This window comes from Pelophylax lessonae (assembly GCF_965119305.1).
Source record: "Pelophylax lessonae genome assembly, chromosome: 4".
NCBI lineage: Eukaryota > Metazoa > Chordata > Amphibia > Anura > Ranidae > Pelophylax > Pelophylax lessonae.
The window spans coordinates 53,802,884-53,823,710 of record NC_138771.1 but is presented as its reverse complement, the minus strand read 5'-3'; the positions used below and the strand labels follow the sequence as shown (position 1 = coordinate 53,823,710).

At 40.9% G+C, this 20,827-nt stretch overlaps 1 protein-coding gene across 1 annotated transcript in view; it reads left to right on the top strand.

Annotated features, from left to right (window-relative positions):
* Positions 1 to 20,827, top strand: part of FANCI (FA complementation group I) — a gene marked incomplete at both ends in the record, with an annotated part of 97,650 nt that overhangs the window by 63,519 nt on the left and 13,304 nt on the right. Inside the window, 12 exons of the mRNA XM_082253467.1 lie at positions 5,288 to 5,449; positions 5,591 to 5,770; positions 7,068 to 7,234; positions 8,833 to 8,906; positions 10,444 to 10,560; positions 11,399 to 11,450; positions 12,905 to 13,032; positions 14,445 to 14,513; positions 14,950 to 15,043; positions 18,290 to 18,477; positions 20,614 to 20,670; positions 20,756 to 20,815. Coding sequence (XP_082109593.1) covers positions 5,288 to 5,449; positions 5,591 to 5,770; positions 7,068 to 7,234; positions 8,833 to 8,906; positions 10,444 to 10,560; positions 11,399 to 11,450; positions 12,905 to 13,032; positions 14,445 to 14,513; positions 14,950 to 15,043; positions 18,290 to 18,477; positions 20,614 to 20,670; positions 20,756 to 20,815 — 1,348 coding nt within the window. The remainder of the gene's footprint in view (positions 1 to 5,287; positions 5,450 to 5,590; positions 5,771 to 7,067; positions 7,235 to 8,832; positions 8,907 to 10,443; positions 10,561 to 11,398; positions 11,451 to 12,904; positions 13,033 to 14,444; positions 14,514 to 14,949; positions 15,044 to 18,289; positions 18,478 to 20,613; positions 20,671 to 20,755; positions 20,816 to 20,827) is intronic.

The window sequence follows — 20,827 nt, the reverse complement described above, 5'->3', positions numbered from 1 at the left end:
GCATTCCTTGAGAAATTCAAAGTGTTCTCTGAATGGCGCCTGTGCTGAGCAAGCCACCTTCTGTGTTCAGTAAGCAACAGGAAAGTTGCTTGGCTTGTGACCCAGAACCTAGCGGCAATCACTGTAGTAGCGGTGCCTTCTGCAATGATTTTGAGCCTCTACTGGGATCCCACAGTTATGGCACATACATATCTCTATTGGTCCAAGCTAGACCAATGTAACTATGTGAAAATTACCGGAATAACCGAAACTCCTCTTTAAAACCCCGTACACACGGGCCGAATGTTGGTCAAAATCGGCCAGTTAAAAAAAAAAAAAAAACAGCTGACATTTAGCCCGTGTGTAAGCCGGCCGTGCATACTGGAAAACCAGCAGCCGATCAGCGCTCTCAGCCAGTGGCTGAAAGCCCTGACCAGAGTGTTCTGGCGGGAGGGCTGTCTCTGTCAGAACACAACAGCTCAGCGGGGGGAGATCGCTGTACTACCATCAGATAGTTAATACAGCAGCTCCGACCGGAGCTGACAGTTTTTTTTTTTTTTTTTTTCCATTTACCCAGAAAAAACTAATGGGTACCAGGTATAAGCTGTCCATACACTAATCAACATTTTGGCCAGTCCAGCACCGGCCACATTTCAATCAATCTGTGGGCTTCCCTGCTCGACGGAAGTCAATTGTTTAATGAACTACTTTTGAAGGGACCTGTTGGAAAATTTTCCATTGATCAGCGGTTGCAATTGCTCCACAGGGGTTTTTTTTCAGAATACAATATCCTGGTGAGCAGGGATTCCTCCATTCACCAGGTTTGTGTGGATCAAAGAAGTTGTTTGATTTCCTTCAGCCAGCTTTACTTTTGAAGAGAACTCCTTTCTCTGTTTTTGAGACCAGAAGTGAAGGAAATCTTCCCAATAGGACACAGATAAATGAAAAAAAAAAAAAAAAAATAGGGTTTTAAGCCATTCCCTATTGTATTCAAACTTTTTTTAAAAAAATTAGCTATTGCTGTAGATGCAGGCAGCACCCCAAGATACGCCCATTCAGGCTAGAAGTAGAAGCCCTTTTCTACCCTCTTACAAATCACACCTGATCCAGCATACACTTTCTCGGGCTTTCACCACCCCATAAATCTAAGATTGCCAGAATGCAGACCCTATACTTCTTACGGCCTCAAGATGTTCGGTTGCCAGCCACATTTGCTTTACACTCTCATGCTGGAGAGGTCAAACTTATGGAAGCTCTTATGACCACCATACTTAATGCTTTCGCTACCTATGAATGGGTGTGGGATCCCTGGTCATGCTTTTAGGTTCCCTTTTAGGACGTTTACATTGGTAATTCCTTTAGAAAAAAACAAAAAAAATGACCATTGTCCTGTTTCTTCCCATCTTTTCTTACTCACACCTGTCCTCCCTTTCCTTTTTCTTCCTTCACTCTTCTTCACTTTCTTTTATGCTAATTTTATCTTTTGGTTGCTTCAGATTACAGTACCTCTTGGAACTTGTTAAAGCTGGCCATAGGTTCGAATCTTGGCCGGTTCAGAAGGCAGATTTTAATCATGTATGGGCACCCAAGTTAAATAATCAATAAACTTAGGTACAACCAGCCTGCCGGATTTTTAATGCGATAATTGCTAGCGGCTGTTATATCCACTAGCAATAATCACTGTGTTCTCCGGCCCATTTCCTCTACCGGGAGAACACGATGGTTGCAGAAAAGAAATTTGCTCCAACTGGCCTAACAGAACAGAATTAGAGGCCTTTACTCAACAGGCCATTACCCTGTAGTTCAGGTTTCTACTATAACCTAATTGGTTATCTTGACAATTATTGTTTGAGATGAATTGTAAACAGTTAATCTGAGTGGGGTGAAAATTTATCACCATTAATGCGCTGATCACACAAGTCCAAGGAATTCGGATGATAATGTCCTTCTTTGATCAGAGTTTGTGATGTAATAGCTGGGTCGCTGCAGCTCCAGTTCAATCCACTGGGTGGCGGACGAATAAACTGTACAAAGAAAAAGAGACAGGGCGCACATCCGACCTAGTGTAACTCAGTTTTATTAAAAACTGTCAATTATAAAAATGGATGCACTCACATGTTAACAAGGTATTCTGGGCATATCGGCAGCCTCCTATCCTATATTGCCTCTTCAAGTGGAACAGGGAGCTCGAACAGTGCTCCTGTGTCCTTGTTTGATGATGTTCCCTTCCGGTCTACTGGAGAAGCAGAGCACCCGCCAGGGAGAATGATTGTGGTGGCTTTGGATGGTAGAACCAGCAGGCTGTCCCAGTATGTCAATCTATTTCTTCAGCCGCTGGTTACGTCCTTGCCGGCCTACATCAGGGACTCTTCCCAGGTCTTGGAACATCTACATAAATATGGGTGGGAGCCTGGGTACTTATGGTTATCTTTGGATGTGTGTTCAATATATACATCCATCCCCCTTGAAGGGGGCTTGAGGGCAGTCGAACATTTTCTATCTGAAGCAGAGTATATGCACCCCCTTCAGTCCGAATTAATTTGCCAATGTACTAAATTTGCCCTGGAAAGAAATTCCTTTCAATTTGAGGGCTCATTTTATAGACCGATATCTGGCACAGCGATGGGTGCACAATTTGCACCCTTCTATGCCAATCTGTTTATGGGTTTCTGGGAGAAGTACAACATTTGGACCCAGAACCCCTTGACCAGAACCCCTTGACCAGCATTGGGCCATTAAAAAGGCCATCTGGAATTACTGGCCCATTCTAGAACAGGACACGGCTCTCAGTCGTATACTCCCAAAAAGGCCCAAAGTTGTGTTTAGACATGCCAAGAATGTGAAGAGCATGGTGGCACCGAGTAAGATCAAGGGTACACAACGACGAATAAAGGACATTCCTATGTTCCTGAACATGTCAGGGTCTTACAAATGTAAATCTATATGATGTAAGGCCTGTGCATTTTATGGACCATGGGAAAAAGTTTCTGCTTGGGGGATGGTCGGGTTTTCAACATCAAGCAGTTTATCTGCTGTAGTACTCAATTTGTAATTTATGGATTGAGGTGCCCATGTGGCTTGTTCTATCTTGGGAGGACAGTTCGGACCATGCTCACCAGATTTGGCGAGCATCGTCGCTACATAGAGCAAAAAAAGACCAAACCTAGTGTGCCTCGGCATTTCTGTGAGGCACATGGGGGTAGTACAGCAGGATTAGAAGTGTTTGGCATTGAAGCCATATCAATGTCTCTCCCTGAAGGTTATGTATGCGAGAAAGTTTTTGGATTTTTACTTTGAATTCCATGTCACCTGGGGGATAGAATGAAGAATTGGAAATAACTACCCTTATATAGGTTTGCTATTCTTTTAGTGTGCGGGGCAAAATAGCCTGTGAGCCTGCGTTTTTAAATTTTTGTTATGAAATTCCCCCCCCCCTTTTTTTTTTTTTTTTGAGGCAATAGTATAAATACATATATTATGTATGCTATATATATATATATATATATATATATATATATATATATATATATATATATATATATATATAATTTTTTTTATTTTTTTTTTATAAACTTGGACCAGTAGTGTGCCTGAAAACTTTTTGTAGTTTTTTATGGTTAAATAGGAAGTTTTTTTAAGGCTTTTTTAAAAGGGTCTTTTAAATTAAATTTTGTTATTGTAATTATGGCTACCTGTAAATGCCTGCTCTTGTTCCCATGTTATGGGGCCTCTCCAATTATGGCCTCTTTAAGTTAAGGGGCGGGGGAGGGGCCAGTACATATAAAATGCCATTGGGCATGAGAGTAGGTGTGACAGGAAGAGGGAGGCCACGCCTCTGAAACGCGTCATTATAGCAATGGACTGGGTTGACGTTGCTCCTCTTTCCTATGTGCCGTCACTTCCCCGCTATCACCGGTCTTCCAGCCGGGTGATATGCGCGGTAACGACCATGCGGGCCAGGTCGGGCGCAGGCGCGGTGGCTGGAGACGCCGGAGCGCACTTCTTCTCCAGTAGACTGGGAAGGAACATCATCAAACAACGACACAGGAGCACTGTTCGGGCTCCCGTGTTCCACTTGAAGAAGTCATATAGGATAGGAGGCTGCCGATATGCCCAGAATCCCTTGTTAACATGTGAGTGCATCTATTTTTATAATTGACAGTTTTTAATAAAACGGAATTACACTAGGTCGGATGTGCGCCCTGTCTGTTTTTAATCTGAGAGGGGTGGCTATCTTTTTTTTCTTACCTGTTAGAACTGTAGCTATTGGCCTTACGTATAGTTACTAATTATTTTGAGATTGTAGATTACCTGCTCTTTTGCTTGCCTTTTCCCATGTGTGAAGACTGTAATAACAATGCTTTTTGCCTGTATTGTTTTTTCAAAAAACTTTCCTAAAAAATTTAATTAGAGTAAAAATTGGCAATAAATCTACCTGAAAAGACATTTCACTATAATTTCCAATAGTTGTAAAATCCCTCTGGGGACAAAGTGCAGGGATTCTGATCTGACACTGGCAAAAATAAAAAGTCGTCCCATCCTAGGTATATTCCCTCCCTTGCAGGGCTTCAGTTTTTCTGCCAGTGTCTGAAGGTGATGGTCATTGCTGTGCAGCTCTCTGCAGGATTGTGGCTGCATTGTGCAAAAAAAAAGAACATTATTTTTAACCCTGCTGGCTGTTCAACTCCAGCCTGAGGCCCAATTTTTGAGAGTTCCTATGGGGGTAGCTTACAGCATAGCACTCAAGCCACCCCCCCCCCCCTCTCCTCTATGTTCTGTGAGGACATAGATTGTGCCTACTGCAAGTAAATAATGAAGTATCTGCTTTTTCGCCAACAATCCTATAAACACTTGCACAGGATTGTTGCAGTGACATGCGCCCCTCCCTCTGCTGTGGTGAATGAAAGCGCTCAACTCTATCATGTGCCTGCAGCCAGAGATGAACGCTGTCATTCAGAACTTTGATATCTGTCTTCTGCTAAGCAATATGGTCAATTGAGACCAAGTTCTTGGGGGATTCAGCTCAATGTTAAGTTGTGGGGATACTTCTTTAAGTGCCAGAGATGTGTTACAGCTTAATTCACAGAAGCAGTTTAGATGATCTGAACGCATCTGTAATTGGATAATATCTTGGATACATATTTTTCGGGGGCCTACTTTTGATATTCTATTTTCTGCAAAAGAATATTTTTTATTTTTTGTAAATCTTCCCAAGTTTTGAAAAACAGGTTTCACACGATTAACAGCAGCTTCCCTTGGTTTTTATTGCAGTATGATGCTCATATGTGTGCACCTTTTTTATTCACAGTAAAAGCAAATTTGAAGACATTATGGGAATTTTTAAATGCTACAGCAAACTGGCTGATATCCTGAAAGAAAAATCTGGAAAATCAAAACCTGGCAATAATAAAGCATGTAAAAGCTTGCTCTCTATGGGATTTGTTTCCACAATTTTAACTGCATTGTTCAGGTACGACATCAGTTTTTGCATCAATAACTATAGGTTCTAATATATTTTGGTTTTATGTTTTACAACAAATTCTTTAGCAGTTGGCATTGCGTGTTTTTTTCTGTTCCTTTGAGCTTTACAGTATGTACTTATTACTTTCAGAGACAGTACAAGAGCCCATGAGGAAAGCCTTAGTGTGCTGAGAGCCAGCCTAGACTTCATGAGATACACGGTGTCTGTTGCATTGCAGAAAATACAGCAGCTGAAGGAGACAGGGGTCACTGATGGGCCTGATGGACAAAATAGTGACAAAATGTTCCACAGCGTCTGTGAGATTACCAGGTAATGTACAGAATGGCCAGCTATACCTTTTAATTGGGTTAATGGGAAACGATCATATCCATTTGTGTTAATGTTTTCTAAGGCTGGCCATACATTATACAATTTTCTTAACTAACATTCAATATGTAATATGTAGTACAAGAGCCTGATTGCATATAAAGTGAAAGTGTTTTTTTTTTTAAATTAAATTATAGTTATTGAGCACAGGTTTGCTTTAACCTTTAAAGTATAGGTTCACTTTTTAAGAAAAAATAATTGCACATATTTTTGCAGAAATTATGTATTTTTTTTCTACAGGAGCCTGCAAAGCATTGCTCTCGTGATCAGGGTGCAATGTTAGGCTTCTGGACACAAGTCCTGCAGCTTTCCACCCCTACCTCCTATACGAGCTGACTGTTGGCAATCTTCATGGCTTCTTAAATGAACCATGAGAGCGCTCTTCAGCAACATTGCAGTCCATTCGAAACTATGAGCTATCAACCACGATGGCTGACTGTAGTTGTAGCCTGTCCATTCACAGGAAACTGAGAATAAATGATGTGGGTGGAGTCCCGCACAGCCATGCTGTTTTTTAATTGTGACCACGGGTGTGGGGAGAAGATCCCCTGCTCACTATCACACTGATGTGGGGAGAGATGCTGCAGGAGCTGGAACATCTTACCGATTCCTCTCAAAATACAGGTAGAACATGTAACCTGTTCCGAAGGATGAACTTATCCTTTAAGGAAACCTGTACCAAGTGAAAATGTAGGAAACAAGAGCTAGTCTCCTCCACAAAAATGCTAGTTGCCTGCCTTACACACACTTTTAGTCGCTGATCTGGAACAAGCATAGAGCAAGTGAATTTGGAATAAAGATAGAACTCCTGATCTTGGGGTCAATGACTGAAAGTATTAAAGCTAATGTATAAATACCAATATGTGCATGCTTGTATGTAGAGAAATAAAGGTAATCTACACGTAAACTGAGAGACACTGGAAAATGGACTGCAGATTATTCTTAAATGTGGGATTTAGTCTCCTTCACTGAAACTGTTTGAAGTGACTAATGGTCTTCGGTTATATACACAACTACTGCACATAGTTCTAGAAGCAATGTTTTGAGTCCTCTCTGCAGATACACAATTTTAACTTTAATTGGAATGTCACGGTAAAGCAGTAAGTAATTTTTTGACCCATTTAGAAATGAGTCTAAATGAGCAATTGAGTTGATTACATATATATTATTGCCTAGTCTGTTTTGTGGTGGCCAGGGATTAAACTGCACCTCTTTTTGTGGCCGTCTTTTCTATATGCAGGGTGCTAATTTGGAGATACACATCTATCCCATCTGCTGCTGAGGATTCTGGCAAAAAGGATAAAGGGAAGAACATTTCTCTGATGTGTTTAGAAGGTTTGGTGCAGATCTTTTACACTATTCAACTGCGCTACCCAACAAAGATCTCGCAGTTCCTGGCAGCTTTGGGTAAGTTTCTTTTGTTTTTGTGCAAATACTCTGTGCGGATTATTGAAATGTATTTTATTATGTATCTTTTATTATCTTTTATGTATTTTTAGCTTACAAAAAGTTATATGGAGAGCTATTGATCCTAAAGGGGACTTGCAATCAAAATAGGATTTTTATACACCCTGTAAAACCCTTTTCCTGGTGTCCCTGAGGGACACAGGAAGTCTTAAACCTTCAGGTTATACTGCTGCCTACAGAAGGAATGGAGACTAGCAAACAAGCTGTAGCCCAGCCCAGGTTGGGGCTACCTGGGAGACCCTCTGTTGAAAGGTCTTAAACAGGGACTGAAAGGCTAATAATCTCTCATACGGAATACAAATGATAGAAACATGACTCTTGTTGCCGAGCTGGACGTTGGCGCTGTCTAAGCTTCAGGAAGGAGAGAATTAGCCCCACAGAGAGAAACTCCTGGGGTAGACTCTCCAAAACTCACACCACATAAAGTATGCCTTCAATGCGAGAAGTAGGTGTCTGTGGGAGGAATAGTGCCTCTTTTTGTTGTCGATGGAAAGAATTATGCCTAATCGTTGGTGTCAGTGGAAAGAATAGTGCTCCAGTGTTGGAGTCAGTGGCAGGAATAGCGCTTCAAGGGCTGAATAAAGGCAAGCAAAGGGCCGCATCTGGCCCCAGGCCTGCAATTTGGAGGCCACTGGGCTAGTGTATCTAGTAAAATCTTCCTCCTGTGATTTTCCCTCAAACCCCACAGCCCTAATTTTGCAGGGTGGTGAGGATTATAAGTGCTGAGGGAGCTGTAATGGGCATTCCTCAAGAGTGCCTGTCTATGCCTGCCCTACCACCCACCCCCCACATCCTCCACCTCCTTCATTCATAGAAGCTGCACTACAGCATCTATGAATAGAGTTGGGGCGGTTGGATAAAAGGTCCACCCATTCCATTCATAGATTGTGTTTTATTCATAAAACCTATAGTACATCTTCTAAAAATGGAGGAGGTGGTTTGGAAAGAGCGAGCACATTTGAGCACTCTTGATTAGTGCCTGTCACAGCTCCCTCAGCTACATTAACCCTCGCCACACCAGGAGATTATGCATGTTGTACCCAAGTACCGATACACTTTGGATCAATATAATAGTCTTGGTGGGATAGATATATAAGGAGTAATAAGACTAAAATTTGGAAAAGTGCAGCTCCAGGTTTCTTCCACTGCTGGCAAAATGTCTAAAAGCCAAGGCATTTGGTAAATGATTTTTGAAAAAAGAATGGTAGTGTAACCAAATTATTTAGTGATAATGATGATGAGCACATGAGGATTTAAGGAGCAGAATTTTCTCCTGGAAAGCTAATTATTTCCGCCCTTCTGTTAGTCTTCATTTATCAATCCCGGCAAGACTGTTAACGCAGCCTAAAGGTAACATTTTGATTAAAAGTCTGCTTTAAAATTTATACACATGCTATGTGATTTATTACTTTAATGCATTTTTTAAGCCTGTGTGAATATAAATCTCTTAAAAAAAAAATAAAAACCCCAAAAAACTCTGTTAAATGTAATGGCTTTAACGTTGTGTCATCTGTTTTTCTCACAACCTTTAATTCTAGATAATGACGGTGAAGAGGAATCTGGAGAAACCAATATCATGGAGAAGGCTGCCTTTCAGATTTCACAGTTTCAAGTATGTTTTACCAATTTTCCTATAATGTGGGCACTTCTATTATAATGGGGATGCAGGAAACCCTTATCTCGTAACATAACTTTTTTTTTTTTTTTTATGATTCTACACTTTATCTGAGCTCTTTAGCTCAAGCAGCTCTTCCCTTTTCCTCTGTCGCAGCCTTATTACCAACCCCCTGTAGCGGTACAAGTTCAGTTGCTGACTCTAACATTTCTTCAGTAGAGCGATACTTAATAAAAGCTGTATGAGTGAACACCTCCTACATGACCAACACTGCTAGTGGTATATAGTTATCACAAGAAAGCTTATAATGTCTGATGGCATATTTCTCAAAACACACATGTGTAATGTTTTTACATTTTTTTAATGTGGTAACCTGCTTTTAGTTAGTGTTACTGCAAAAATACAACCAAAGCTTTATTTTTTTAAGCTCTCTTCATTTTACAATTTCATTATTACAAAACATAAAGTAGGGAAACATAAAGGGGAAGAAACCAGCATCAACACTAACAGGTATCGCTTGTTCATGTGCTAATGCAAGTATCTATAATATTACAGCAGCTGATCTCTCTATGGGGGGAAGAGAAACAGGTTTAGTGCAAACAATGGCCTATAGGTATTTTAAAATTATACCAGCAGAGCATATTACCAAGTGTAAGTCCGGAGAGGTCTCACCCGTTTGCCAGGTGGTACAAAGTTGGCCACTCTCAGGGCAAAAGCCACACAAGGCAGCGAATTGCCCGTACACCTCCTCAGGGCTCAACTTTGGGTAGAATAAAGAGTTGACCACCCTAGAGCACTAGTGAGACTAACTGTTGACTCAAGTGAGGTCTAGTAGATGTCTAGCGTCTGGCCATAACTTAATAGCATGAATAAAAGAAAAAGAGAAAAAAAAAAACCCACATTAAATGACGTGAAAAATGTTAAGACGTATTGGACTGTAAAACACTGCTGAGATGCCAAAATTTGGCATTCACACCTGGTTTTCTGGCTGCTAAAAAGAAAAATAAAGGAAGACTTTCCTAAGAGATCATGTGACTACATTGGCTATGATTAACCCCTTGGCGCTGGCCGTATGCATATATATGCGGCCCTGTGTTTACAGCGTACCCTGCTGAGAACATTCTCCGTGCAAACACTGTGAGGCAGAGAACAAAGTCGATGTGTTTATTGCTAACTAGCGCTTACTCATGACTCAATGAATAAGTGCTAGCTAGGGCAAAATGTGTCAACTTTGTTTTCTGCCCCACAGTGTTTTGTCTGCTGGGTGTATTTTGCATTTTTATACTTTCAATAAAATTAATTATTTTTTTCAGAGTGCAGTTGTATAGATCACATTTGTCTGTTTCAGCCTGTATGGGATGCTTGGGTTGAGAACGGTGAGTTTTATTCCCTCATGTGACCAAAGGCCTAGGTTTATGTGATGATCACAGGAGGGATATTCTTGGTTTCTCTTGTTAAGGACGGTGTTAAATATTAGAAATACTGTTAGTGTTTACATATTCACTGTAATAGAAGTTCTATTTTCTTTACACAGAGGTCTCTTACAAACCAGCTTACCTGTGGGGAAGATGAATTTAATAGCAAAGAAGCTGTGCTGTTAGTCGGCATACTATCTATACTGTATCGATTTCTGGAGCCCTCTTCTCAGCAGGTCAGAAAATGTGCTTCTATGATGCTGATTTAGTGGTGATGCCTGTGAATTTTGCATTACAGTATATAATTTGTTAGTGCTGTGTAAAAGAATGAAATACTGTATACAACAAACATAAATATACCGTATTTTCCGGCGTATAAGACGACCCCCCCCCCTAATTTTCAAGTTAAAACATAGGTTTTGGGCTATACTCGCCGTATAAGACTACCCCCCTTCTGAAGCAAGGCAACATCATTGAAAAACATCAGTTTTCTCATAGATCTCCAAGGTACCTCAAGTACTGTAATACATGTAATCTCTCATAATATCTCCAAGGTACCCAAAGTATAAGTATTACCAGTAGATGTAATCTCAAGACGCTGGCTGTGCGGGAATCCTGTACCGGTATACCGTAGCTTCGGCTACATACAGTGTACTGCGCTGAGCCAATCCCAGTGAGTGATGTATTCTATTATTGAATGCAAAGCCTGCTCGGATTGGCAGAGTCAGAGAGGCGGGCTGATGTTACTCCACCAATCCGAGCAGGCTTTGCATTCAATAATAGAATACATCGCTCTCCCTGATTGGCTCAGCGCAGTACACTGTATGTAGCCGAAGCTACGGTATACCGGTACAGGATTCCCACACAGCCAGCGTCTTGAGAGATTACATCTACCAGTAATACTTATACTTAGGTTACCTTGGAGATATTATACTCGGCGTATAAGATGACCCCCCATTTTTGGGGGATTTTTTTGAGGTTCAAAAGTAGTCTTATACGCCAGAAAATACAGTAATTCCTTTATTTGGCTTTTGAATATTAACGGTAACCTATAATTATGTTTTTGTTTTTTAGTATGTGCAGATGCTCTCATGGATTGTCAAAATTTGTAAAGAAACCAGTTATGGTAAGAATTATTATAAAGTGTGTGTGTGTATCACCGGTGATTATATTAACCGGTTGCCGACCGCCGCACGACTATATACTGCGGCGGTCAGCCCCGGCCAGGCAGAGTGACGTATCGATACGTCACTCGCCTGTCACTGACTTGCGAGCCTACTGCGGGCGGGCGCGCGCCCGCCGCGGCTCGTTCACAGACAAGTCAGTGCGTGTGACCGGCGGACTCGATGTCCGCCAGTCACACTGCGATCGCTCCTGTGAAGGGAGAAAGACAGAGCGGCTTGTGTAAACAAGCTGCCTGTCAGTTCTCCCTGTGTAAAAGTGAAGATCTGACCGTTCTACTATGTAGAACTGTTGATCTTTGCTTTTACACCAATAGCAATGTCCCTGCACAGTTAGAATCACGCCCCTAGGACACACTTAACCCCTCCCTGTCCAATAAAGTTAACCCCTTCCCTGCCAGTGTCATTTTTGCAGTAACAGTGCATATGTATAGCACTGATTACTGCAGTAATGTCACTGGTACCCCCAAAAGTGTCAAAAATGTCAGTCAAGGGTCCGATCTGTCCGCCGCAATGTTGCAGTACCGAAAAAAAAATCGCAGATCGCCGCCATTACGCGTTAAAAAAAAAACCACCAAAAATGACAAAAATCTTTCCCTTTGTTAGTAAACGCGATAACTTTTGCGCAAACCAATCAAAATACGCTTTTTGCAATTTTTTTTACCAAACATAGGTAGCATAAAACAAATTGGCCAAAAAATGTTAAAAAATTTTGATTTTTTACATTTTTTTTGGGGAATTTCATATAAAAAAATGTGAAAAATATTGTTATTTTTGCAAAATTTACGCTCTTTTTTTGTTTATAGCGCGTGATCAAAAAATCGCACAGGTGATCAAATACCACCAAAAGAAAGCTCTGTTTGTGGGAAAAAAAGGACGTCAAATTCGGTACAAAAAATTAGGTACAGCGTCGCACGACCGCGCAATTGTCCGTTAAAGTCACGCAGTAAAAAATCGCAAAAAAAACCCTGGTCCTTTAGCAGCCAAATCCTCCGGGGCTTAAGTGGTTAAAATGTAATGTAGCTGGCAAGCTTTTCAGCTTAGTGACTACAGTAACTGGTATTAAAAGCCATGTAAACTGTGTAAAAACAATCTTCAATATCTGAAACATTTTTTGGTTGTGACATTGACTCTAAGCAATCTGTAGAGTGTGTTATTACAATTCTCATATTGGCTTTGGATGGAGTATATACAGTTTTTTTTTTTTTTTTTTTTTTTTTTTTTTTTTTTTATGCTGGTCTAGAGCAACAAGTCCAGATTGTGTGACTCAGGTGTAGAGGAGTCATTCTAAAAAGTGTTTTTGCATTTTTAAATGTGATCTCTAGGAATATGAATCTCAATTCTCAGCAAATTAGTGAGGGCACTGATGAGTTTACCATGACTTCTCTTGTCTCTACAGAGGATGTCCAGTTCTGTAAAAGTGCAATGACTCTTCTGTTTAACATGCATTCTCTGTTCAAGAGTCCAGTGAGCATACTCAGAGAGCTCTGTCAGGACATCCATGGACACCTCGGGGATATTGATCAGGTGAAAAGAGCTTGAACTTTCCATACTATACTGTTTACTTCCTTTTCATATATAATTGATAACTAGTTCTATTAACCTATTCCCACCAGCTGTATATATATATATATAGGCGGACTCTCAAAGGGGTGGGCTTTAATGCAGAGAGGCCTCATGTATGCGTCCCAAATGTAAACATTTCTGTGCTAAGAGCCCACGCACTGCGCGCTCCCAGCACAGTCACCAGCGGGTACCAGAAAGGCTCCTGATGCCTACTTGTGATCAGGAGTTTTCCGATCATGTGAGTGCTGTGACAGGCAAACACAGCGGTCACATGATCAGAATGCCTTCCTGGCATTTTGAATCTCCTAAATGGCCATGGAAGCTGCCATCTTGGCCTCTGTTTGATCTAAAACCGCTATGGTCCTGCACATATTATCCGTTATGACTGCAGCCATTTGATGATTTGACTGTTTGGTTTAAAGCACAAACAAATCTGACAGTTCTCAATCCTGACATGAAATACTTCCTTTGTAAATTTGCTATCAGCACACTTAGATTCTACATAGATTGGGAAGTGTTTTTGGTATACGCACCAGATGTCCAGGTAGCCAGGATGTATTTTTTATATGCTATATACTATGGTGTGTGGTTATAATTTGTGTAATGAACTATTCTCTTAACTGGATACAACCCAGGTTTTATCTTTTTTTTTTTTTTAATACAATTATATTAATGCTAGAGGTGTTTTTTTTTTTTTTTTTTTTTTTTTTTTATGGATTGGTCGAGACAGGTTTTTTTTTTTTTTTTTTTTGTAGAGTGAGTTGCATGATGTAATTAAAGTGGAATTCCAGGCATCCCCAAACTAATTTTAAAATGCTTCCTCCTCCATCCTAGCACCTATCCTGACTAACCAGTGAAAGAAAGATCCATATACTTATGTATTTTTAAGGCTGCTGCAGTCTGGTAACCTGATTTCCCCCTTGTGTCAGCCAGCAGTAGCTTCAGAGGAGAGGAAAAAGTGCTCCGACAATGGCAAGTAAAGCCTGGAGGGTGAGGTCACCCATAGGCTTCAATGGCTCATCTATTGTCAGCGCGCTCTCCTTTTTTCTCTTCTGCAGTCATGCTGGCTGGCACAGAGGAGACGGATCACATGACCAGACTAGGGCGGCTTGAAAAATAGGTAAGTATACAGATATTTTTTACACGGGTCAGTTAAAATAAGTGTTAGGAGGGGGAAGGGAGAACTTTTAGGATTAGTTAGGTGGTGCCTTGGACCTTCTTTACCGTCAGACTCCGAACCTATAGGAGGTTTGAACAACCATAGGACTGATTAATAAAATTTGCCATCATAAAAGCTATATTTCATATGATATTTGTCCTGCATACGTTTCATGACTTCAGGATTATTTACTGAAGCATTTTCTCCCCTATAGGACATTGAAGTAGAGAAACCATCGCACTTCCGCATTGTTAATGTAAAGACTGCAGCTCCTACAGTCACTGTAAGTATCTGATCGATGAATGTTTATCATTTCATGAACATTTAACAGATACTCCTGTGCTACACTATAATGTATGAATGACTACTTACACCTATTCACAACATGACTTCACTTTAATAGCTGAATAAAATGTGATGTTACAGTGAGTGTAATTCTATTGTAATGCTAGAAGTCACTAATAACTAAAGTACCAGCACAGTGTTTGAGCAGTTTCTGAATCTGGCTAATACATTCATCCCTTGTGGTGTTGGGTGGCAATATTTCTTGTTGCAATTCCTGAACAATGTTACTTGGACTAAAGTTGATTGACACAATGTTGGTCACAATGACCGCTTTTGGGTGCATCCAGCCTTTAAAATTTTTTGCACATAGTGTACATTGTTTAGAATCAGTCTTTAAATGTGTTCCATTTTTCATATCACTTCCTTTTGTCTAGCTTTTGGTTCTAGGGCAAGCTGCAAAAGTTTTGGATGAAGTTGAATGGTTAATTGCAAAACTGAAAGCACAGACTGGTTCAGATAAGAAAAATGGTGAGTGGACTCTGTCTACCTTTTTTTTTTTTTTTTTTTGTTAAGCTGAGAGCAGAATCTTTTAAATAGGAGTAGTGAGAGATGCCTTTTTTCACTCTGCCAATCTGTCACACCTCTGTCTCCCCAGGCATTCGTCTGTAACACTAACTAGTCTGCTTCTTGAGACTTTGTAACACTGAGAGTTTTCCAACTTTATTCAGGGACTCACAAATGAATTAATTAATGCAGGTTACTAATTAGCTTTACCATACCTGGCAGTGGAGAAAAGATACTGTAATTTCATTCAGAAAAAAAGTTGCACAGTAGTTGAGGTTGAATAAAGACAATAGTCCATCCAGTTCAACCTGTGTAGGTGTGTGGCCGTAATCATCTCTCATACCCCTTAATGTTCTGAGCCTTGAGATGTACGTCCAATAGTCTTTTGAAAGTAGCCATACTTCCTGCAGTAACTACCTCTTGTGGTAGAGAATTCCACAATCTTGTAGCCCTAACAGTGAAGAACCCCATACGTTGCCTGAGGTTAAAGCGCTTCTCCTCTAATCTCATTGTATGTCCTTGTGTCCTCATGCAATCCTTGCGACTGAATAGCTTTTTTTCTATGCTGAGATCACCATTGAGGTATTTGTAAATTGCTATCATGTCCCCTCTCAGGCGTCTCTTCTCCAGGGAGAATAGGTCAAGCGATTGTAAACGCTCCTCATAATTAAGGTCCTCCAATCCCCTAATCATTTTAGTTGCCCTTCTCTGGACTCTCTCCAGCTCCAACACATCCCTCCTGAGGAATGGTGACCAGAACTGGACAGAATACTCCAGATGCAGTCATGCCAGAGTTTTATAAAGTGGTAGGATTATAGTCTTATCTCTGGAATACATCCCCTTCCTTATGCATGCTAATATTCTACCGGCCTTGGCAGCTGCAGCTTGACATTGCATGCTATTGCCAAGTCTATCCTCTACTAAGACTCCCAGATCTTACTCCATTTTTGATTCCCCCCAAAGGTTCCCCCCCTAAAGTGTATTGTGATTTTATGCTTTTAGCCCCCAAGTGCAAAACCTTACACTTCTCCACATTAAACCTCATTTGCCATGTAGTTGCCCACTCTGTTATTTGGTTCATTTCATTCTAATTCATCCCCAAGGTGTTCTATTGGGTTGAGGTCAGCACTTTGTGCAGGCCAGTCAAGTTCCTCCACCCCAAACTCGCTCATGCATGTCTTTATGAACCTTGCTTTGTACACTGGTTCAAATCATTTGGTGGAGGGGGGGTTATGGTGTGAGGTTGTTTTTCAGGGGTTGGGCTTGGCCCCTTAGTTCCAGTGAAGGGAACTTTTAAGGCGTCAGCATACAAAGACATTTTGGACAATTTCATGCTCCCAACTTTGTGGGAACAGTTTGGGGATGGCCCCTTCCTGTTCCAACATGACTGCACACCAGTGCACAAAGCAAGGTCCATAAAGACATGGATGAGCAAGTTTGGGGTGTAAGAACTTGACCGGCCTGCACAGAGTTCTGACCTCAACCTGATAGAACACCTTTGGGATGAATTAGAGTGGAGACTGCGAGCCAGGCCTTCTCTTCAACATCAGTGCCTGACCTCACAAATGCGCTTCTGGAAGAATGGTCAAACATTCCCATAGACACACTCCTAAACCTTATGGACCGCCTTCCCAGAAGAGTTGAAGCTGTTATAGCTGCAAAGAGTGGGCCAACTCAATATTTAACCCTCCGAACTAAGACTGGGGATGCCAATAAAGTTCATGTGCGCGTAAAGGCAGGCGTCCCAATACTTTTGGTAATATAGTGTACTTCATCAGTCCCAGCCAATGTGGATGATTTATAAAGACTGTGCCAAAGGAGTGTGAAGCAAGAATAAAGCAGATTACTGCAGCAATTCTCCAACCTTTTTCCACAAGACTGTACCATATAACTGATACCTGAGCCTTACATATCTTAAACATTTTAAGATGACAATTTACAGTTAATCTGTGCTTTCTTACATGTATTAAACACTACATTTTTAGCAAAGATAATACAAGATACTGTAAATTTGGTAGCTTAAAACATAGTTGCTTTGGGCAGCTACTTTATAGTTCCAGTTCTCTTCTCACTGGCATTGGTGCATCATCTTTACTTGTCTTGCCTAATGAAATGTCTGACAGAATGTGGGTGAGCATGCTGTAGAATAGGTTAACAGCCTTTCTAGCAGGCTCCACTGGAGAGGTGGGGTGCCGATCTCCGAAATGCTACAGCTAGAAAGAAAAGGCTGTAGATCATAATTTCAAAAGGACCTGATTAGCAGACTTAAGTTGGTCATACACACATAGATTTCATATAAATCCTAACCCATTCCTCCATCCATGCTCTAAAACAGTGGTCCTCAACCCTGGCCTACAGGGCCCACTAACAGGCCAGGTTTGCAAGATAACTGAAATACATCCCAGGTGATAGAATTTGCTGCTCAGTGATTGCACTACTCTAGTCTGCATCTCCCCAAGGTAATACTTAAAATCTGGCCTGTTAGTGGGCCCTGAGGACCGGAGTTGAGAACCACTGCTCTAAAACACAGATGGATAAATCTCCTGCTTTGGCTTTTTAGCCTGGTTAACATCTGATTAGATGCAGCTGGTGTTCGGCTGACAATTTTCTGACTAGCTGCGTTGTTTTTTCATTTGAGGGAGAGCATTTTCTGTGCTTTGAGACTTAAAGGTTGAGTTCACCTTTTAGGAAAAAATAATAAATGCACTTATTTTTGCAGGCAAAAAAAATGCATTTATTATTTTGAAAAAGCTTTGCACCTGTGATCAGTGGATCGCGGTTGCAATTTCAAGTTCCTGCACAACCTCCCTCCAACTTTCTGCTTGTACCTCTGTACAGGCTTTCAGGTAGAAAGCTGGAGGAAGAGTGAATGGACTGATCAGCACAATCATAGTTCATTGGGAACTACAAGCTGTCTTTTGCGGTGCCTGGTAAGACTTGTAGTTTATTCATTCAAGGATCTCTGCACAGCCGCACCGATTTTAAGTGTGACAGCAGCTGCAGGGGAGAGGATCAGCCGCCTGCTGTCACAGGGGAAGGGTGGCAGGCACTTGGAACATGTTACATGTTAAACCCTAAATATGGGTATGACATGTACTTTGTTCTAAAGGTGAACATAGGCTTTAAGTAATAAACTATTTATAATAAGATAACCAGGACCGGGTAACATAGAATGTTGTTAAATATTTAATGTATTATTTTTTTTCCTAGATGACCATGACACTCAAGCTACAAATTCTAGAGAACCCATAGAAAAGGCGGTTATTCTGCAGCTGGGTACATTACTGACTGCCTGCCATGAACTTATCCAGACTGCCTTACCAACTGGAAGCTGTATAGACACTTTATTGAAGGAGCTCACTAAGATGTACACAACTCTGACTGCTCTTCTCAAATATGTGAGTCGGCCTAGTGGAAATGAAAACCCATAACCATTACACCTAAATACAGTGCCTTGAAAAAGTATTCATACCCCTTGCAAGTTTCAACATTTTGTCATGTTGCAACCAAAAACGTTCATGTATTTTTTGGGGATTTTATGGGATGGACCAACACAAAGTGACACTAAAGTTCAATACTTTGTCAATACTTTGTAGAACCGCCTTTCACTGCAGTTACAGCTGCAAGTCTTTTTGGGGATGTCTCTACCAGCTTTGCACATCTAGAGAGGGACATTTTTACCCATTCTTCTTTGCAAAATAGCTCAAGCTCTGTCAGATTGGATGGAGAGCATCTGTGAACTGCAATTTTTGACTGGGCCAATATAACCCATGAATATGCTTTGATCTAAACCATTCCATTGTAGCTCTGGCTGTATGTTTGGGGTCCTTGGTTTTCTGGAAGGTGAACCTCCGCCCCAGTCTCAGACAGATTTTCTTCTAAGATTGCCCTGTATTTGGCTCCATCCATCTTCCCATCATCTCTGACCAGCTTCCCTGTCCCTGCTGAAGTAAATCATCCCCACAACATGATGCTGTCACCACCATGTTTCACGGTGGGGGTGGTGTGTTCAGGGTGATGTTAGTTTTCCGCCACACATAGCGTTTTGCTTTTAGGCCAAAAAGTTCCATTTTGATCTCCTCTGACCAGCGCACCTTCTTCCACATGTTTGCTGTGTCCCCCACATGGCTTCTGGCAAACTGAAATTGGGACTTCTTAGGACTTTCTTTCAACAATGGCTTTCTTCTTGCCACTCTTCCAAAAAGGCCAGATTTGTGGAGTGCACAACTAATAGTTGTCCTGTGGACAGATTCTCCCACCTAAGCTGTGGATCTCTGCACCATGGGCCTCTTGGCTGCTTCTCTGATTAATGCTCTCCTTGCCCGGCCTGTCAATTTAGGTGGACGGCCATGTCTTGGTAGGTTTGCAGTTGTGCCATACTCTTTCCATTTTCTGATGATGGATTGAACAGTGCTCCGTAAAACATTCAAAGTTTGGGATAATTTGTTTATAACCTAACCGTGCTTTGAACTTCTCCACAACTTTATCTCTTACCTGTGTGGTGTGTTCACTAAGGTTCTCTAACAAACTTCTGAGGGCTTCACAGAACAGCTGTATTTATACTGAGCTTAAATTACACACAGGTGGGCTCTATTTACTATTTAGGTGACTTCTGAAGGCAATTGGTTCCACTAAATTTTAATTTGGGGTATTAGAGTAAGGGGGGCTGAATACAAATGCATGCCACACTTTTCAGCAATTTATTTTTAAAACCATTTTGAAAACAGTTTATCCTTTTCCTTCCACTTCACAATTAAGTACAACTTTGTGTTGGTCGATCACAAAAATCCCAATAAAACATATTTATGTTTTTGGTTGTAACATGACAAAATGTGAAAAAATTTCAAGGGGTATGAATACTTTTTCCTTTTTTTCCTTTATCGTTTATTAGGAGACACTGGATCAATAATTATTCTGATATAATTTGATTATATCAATGCCTTTTAAAGGTTTGACACTCAAAAATAAAAGATGCCAGCCCCCATATAACTACACCTCCATCCTCCTCCATGTCTGGATCACCAGAGTCTCTTTGGTGTTTTTTTCCTCCTTAGTGGTAAATTCCATAGTTACTACCCCTATTTTGTCATTTAGCTTTCTGGATCTCTGTGGCCATTGCCCACCCTTTGTTGGCATGCTTTTTGAATGTTCCAATCATATCCAAATAACTACAATCCTTAGTTCCACAATAAAAGATGCATTATTTTTTGTTCTTATTGTACTAACCGTTCATGGTGTTCACTAAGAGCACAGGTCCCATCTCTCTATGTACGTGGTCTTATGGTACTGCTTGCTCGCGATCTGGGGTGAGGCAGGGTTATACGGGGGGTGGCTGAACATTTTTTTTCTGTTTGTTTGCCAGTGTCCAAACCTCCTTAGGGCAGCAGTATAACCCAATTATATCAGCATAAAACTACTGATTCTTTGCTTCTTGGTGAACTCCAGGATTTTATGGAATGCACAAAATTCATGTTTTAACTATGTTAAACCTAGAAATAGTCCGTCTTGTCTGATATTGTATGTCTTATGTCCAGTACTTGCAGGTTTGTACTAATAACATGGGGGCTGTTCCTGCACGTTTGGAAAAGTTGGTAAGTTTTTTAATACTTTGTTCTCATACCTAAAAAAAAAAAAGAAAACCCACAAAGCTTAACAGCAGCCTTTTATTAATTTCAGGTTAAACTCTCAGGCTCGCATTTAACACCTCAGTGCTATGCCTTCATTACTTATACACAGGTATGTGCAACA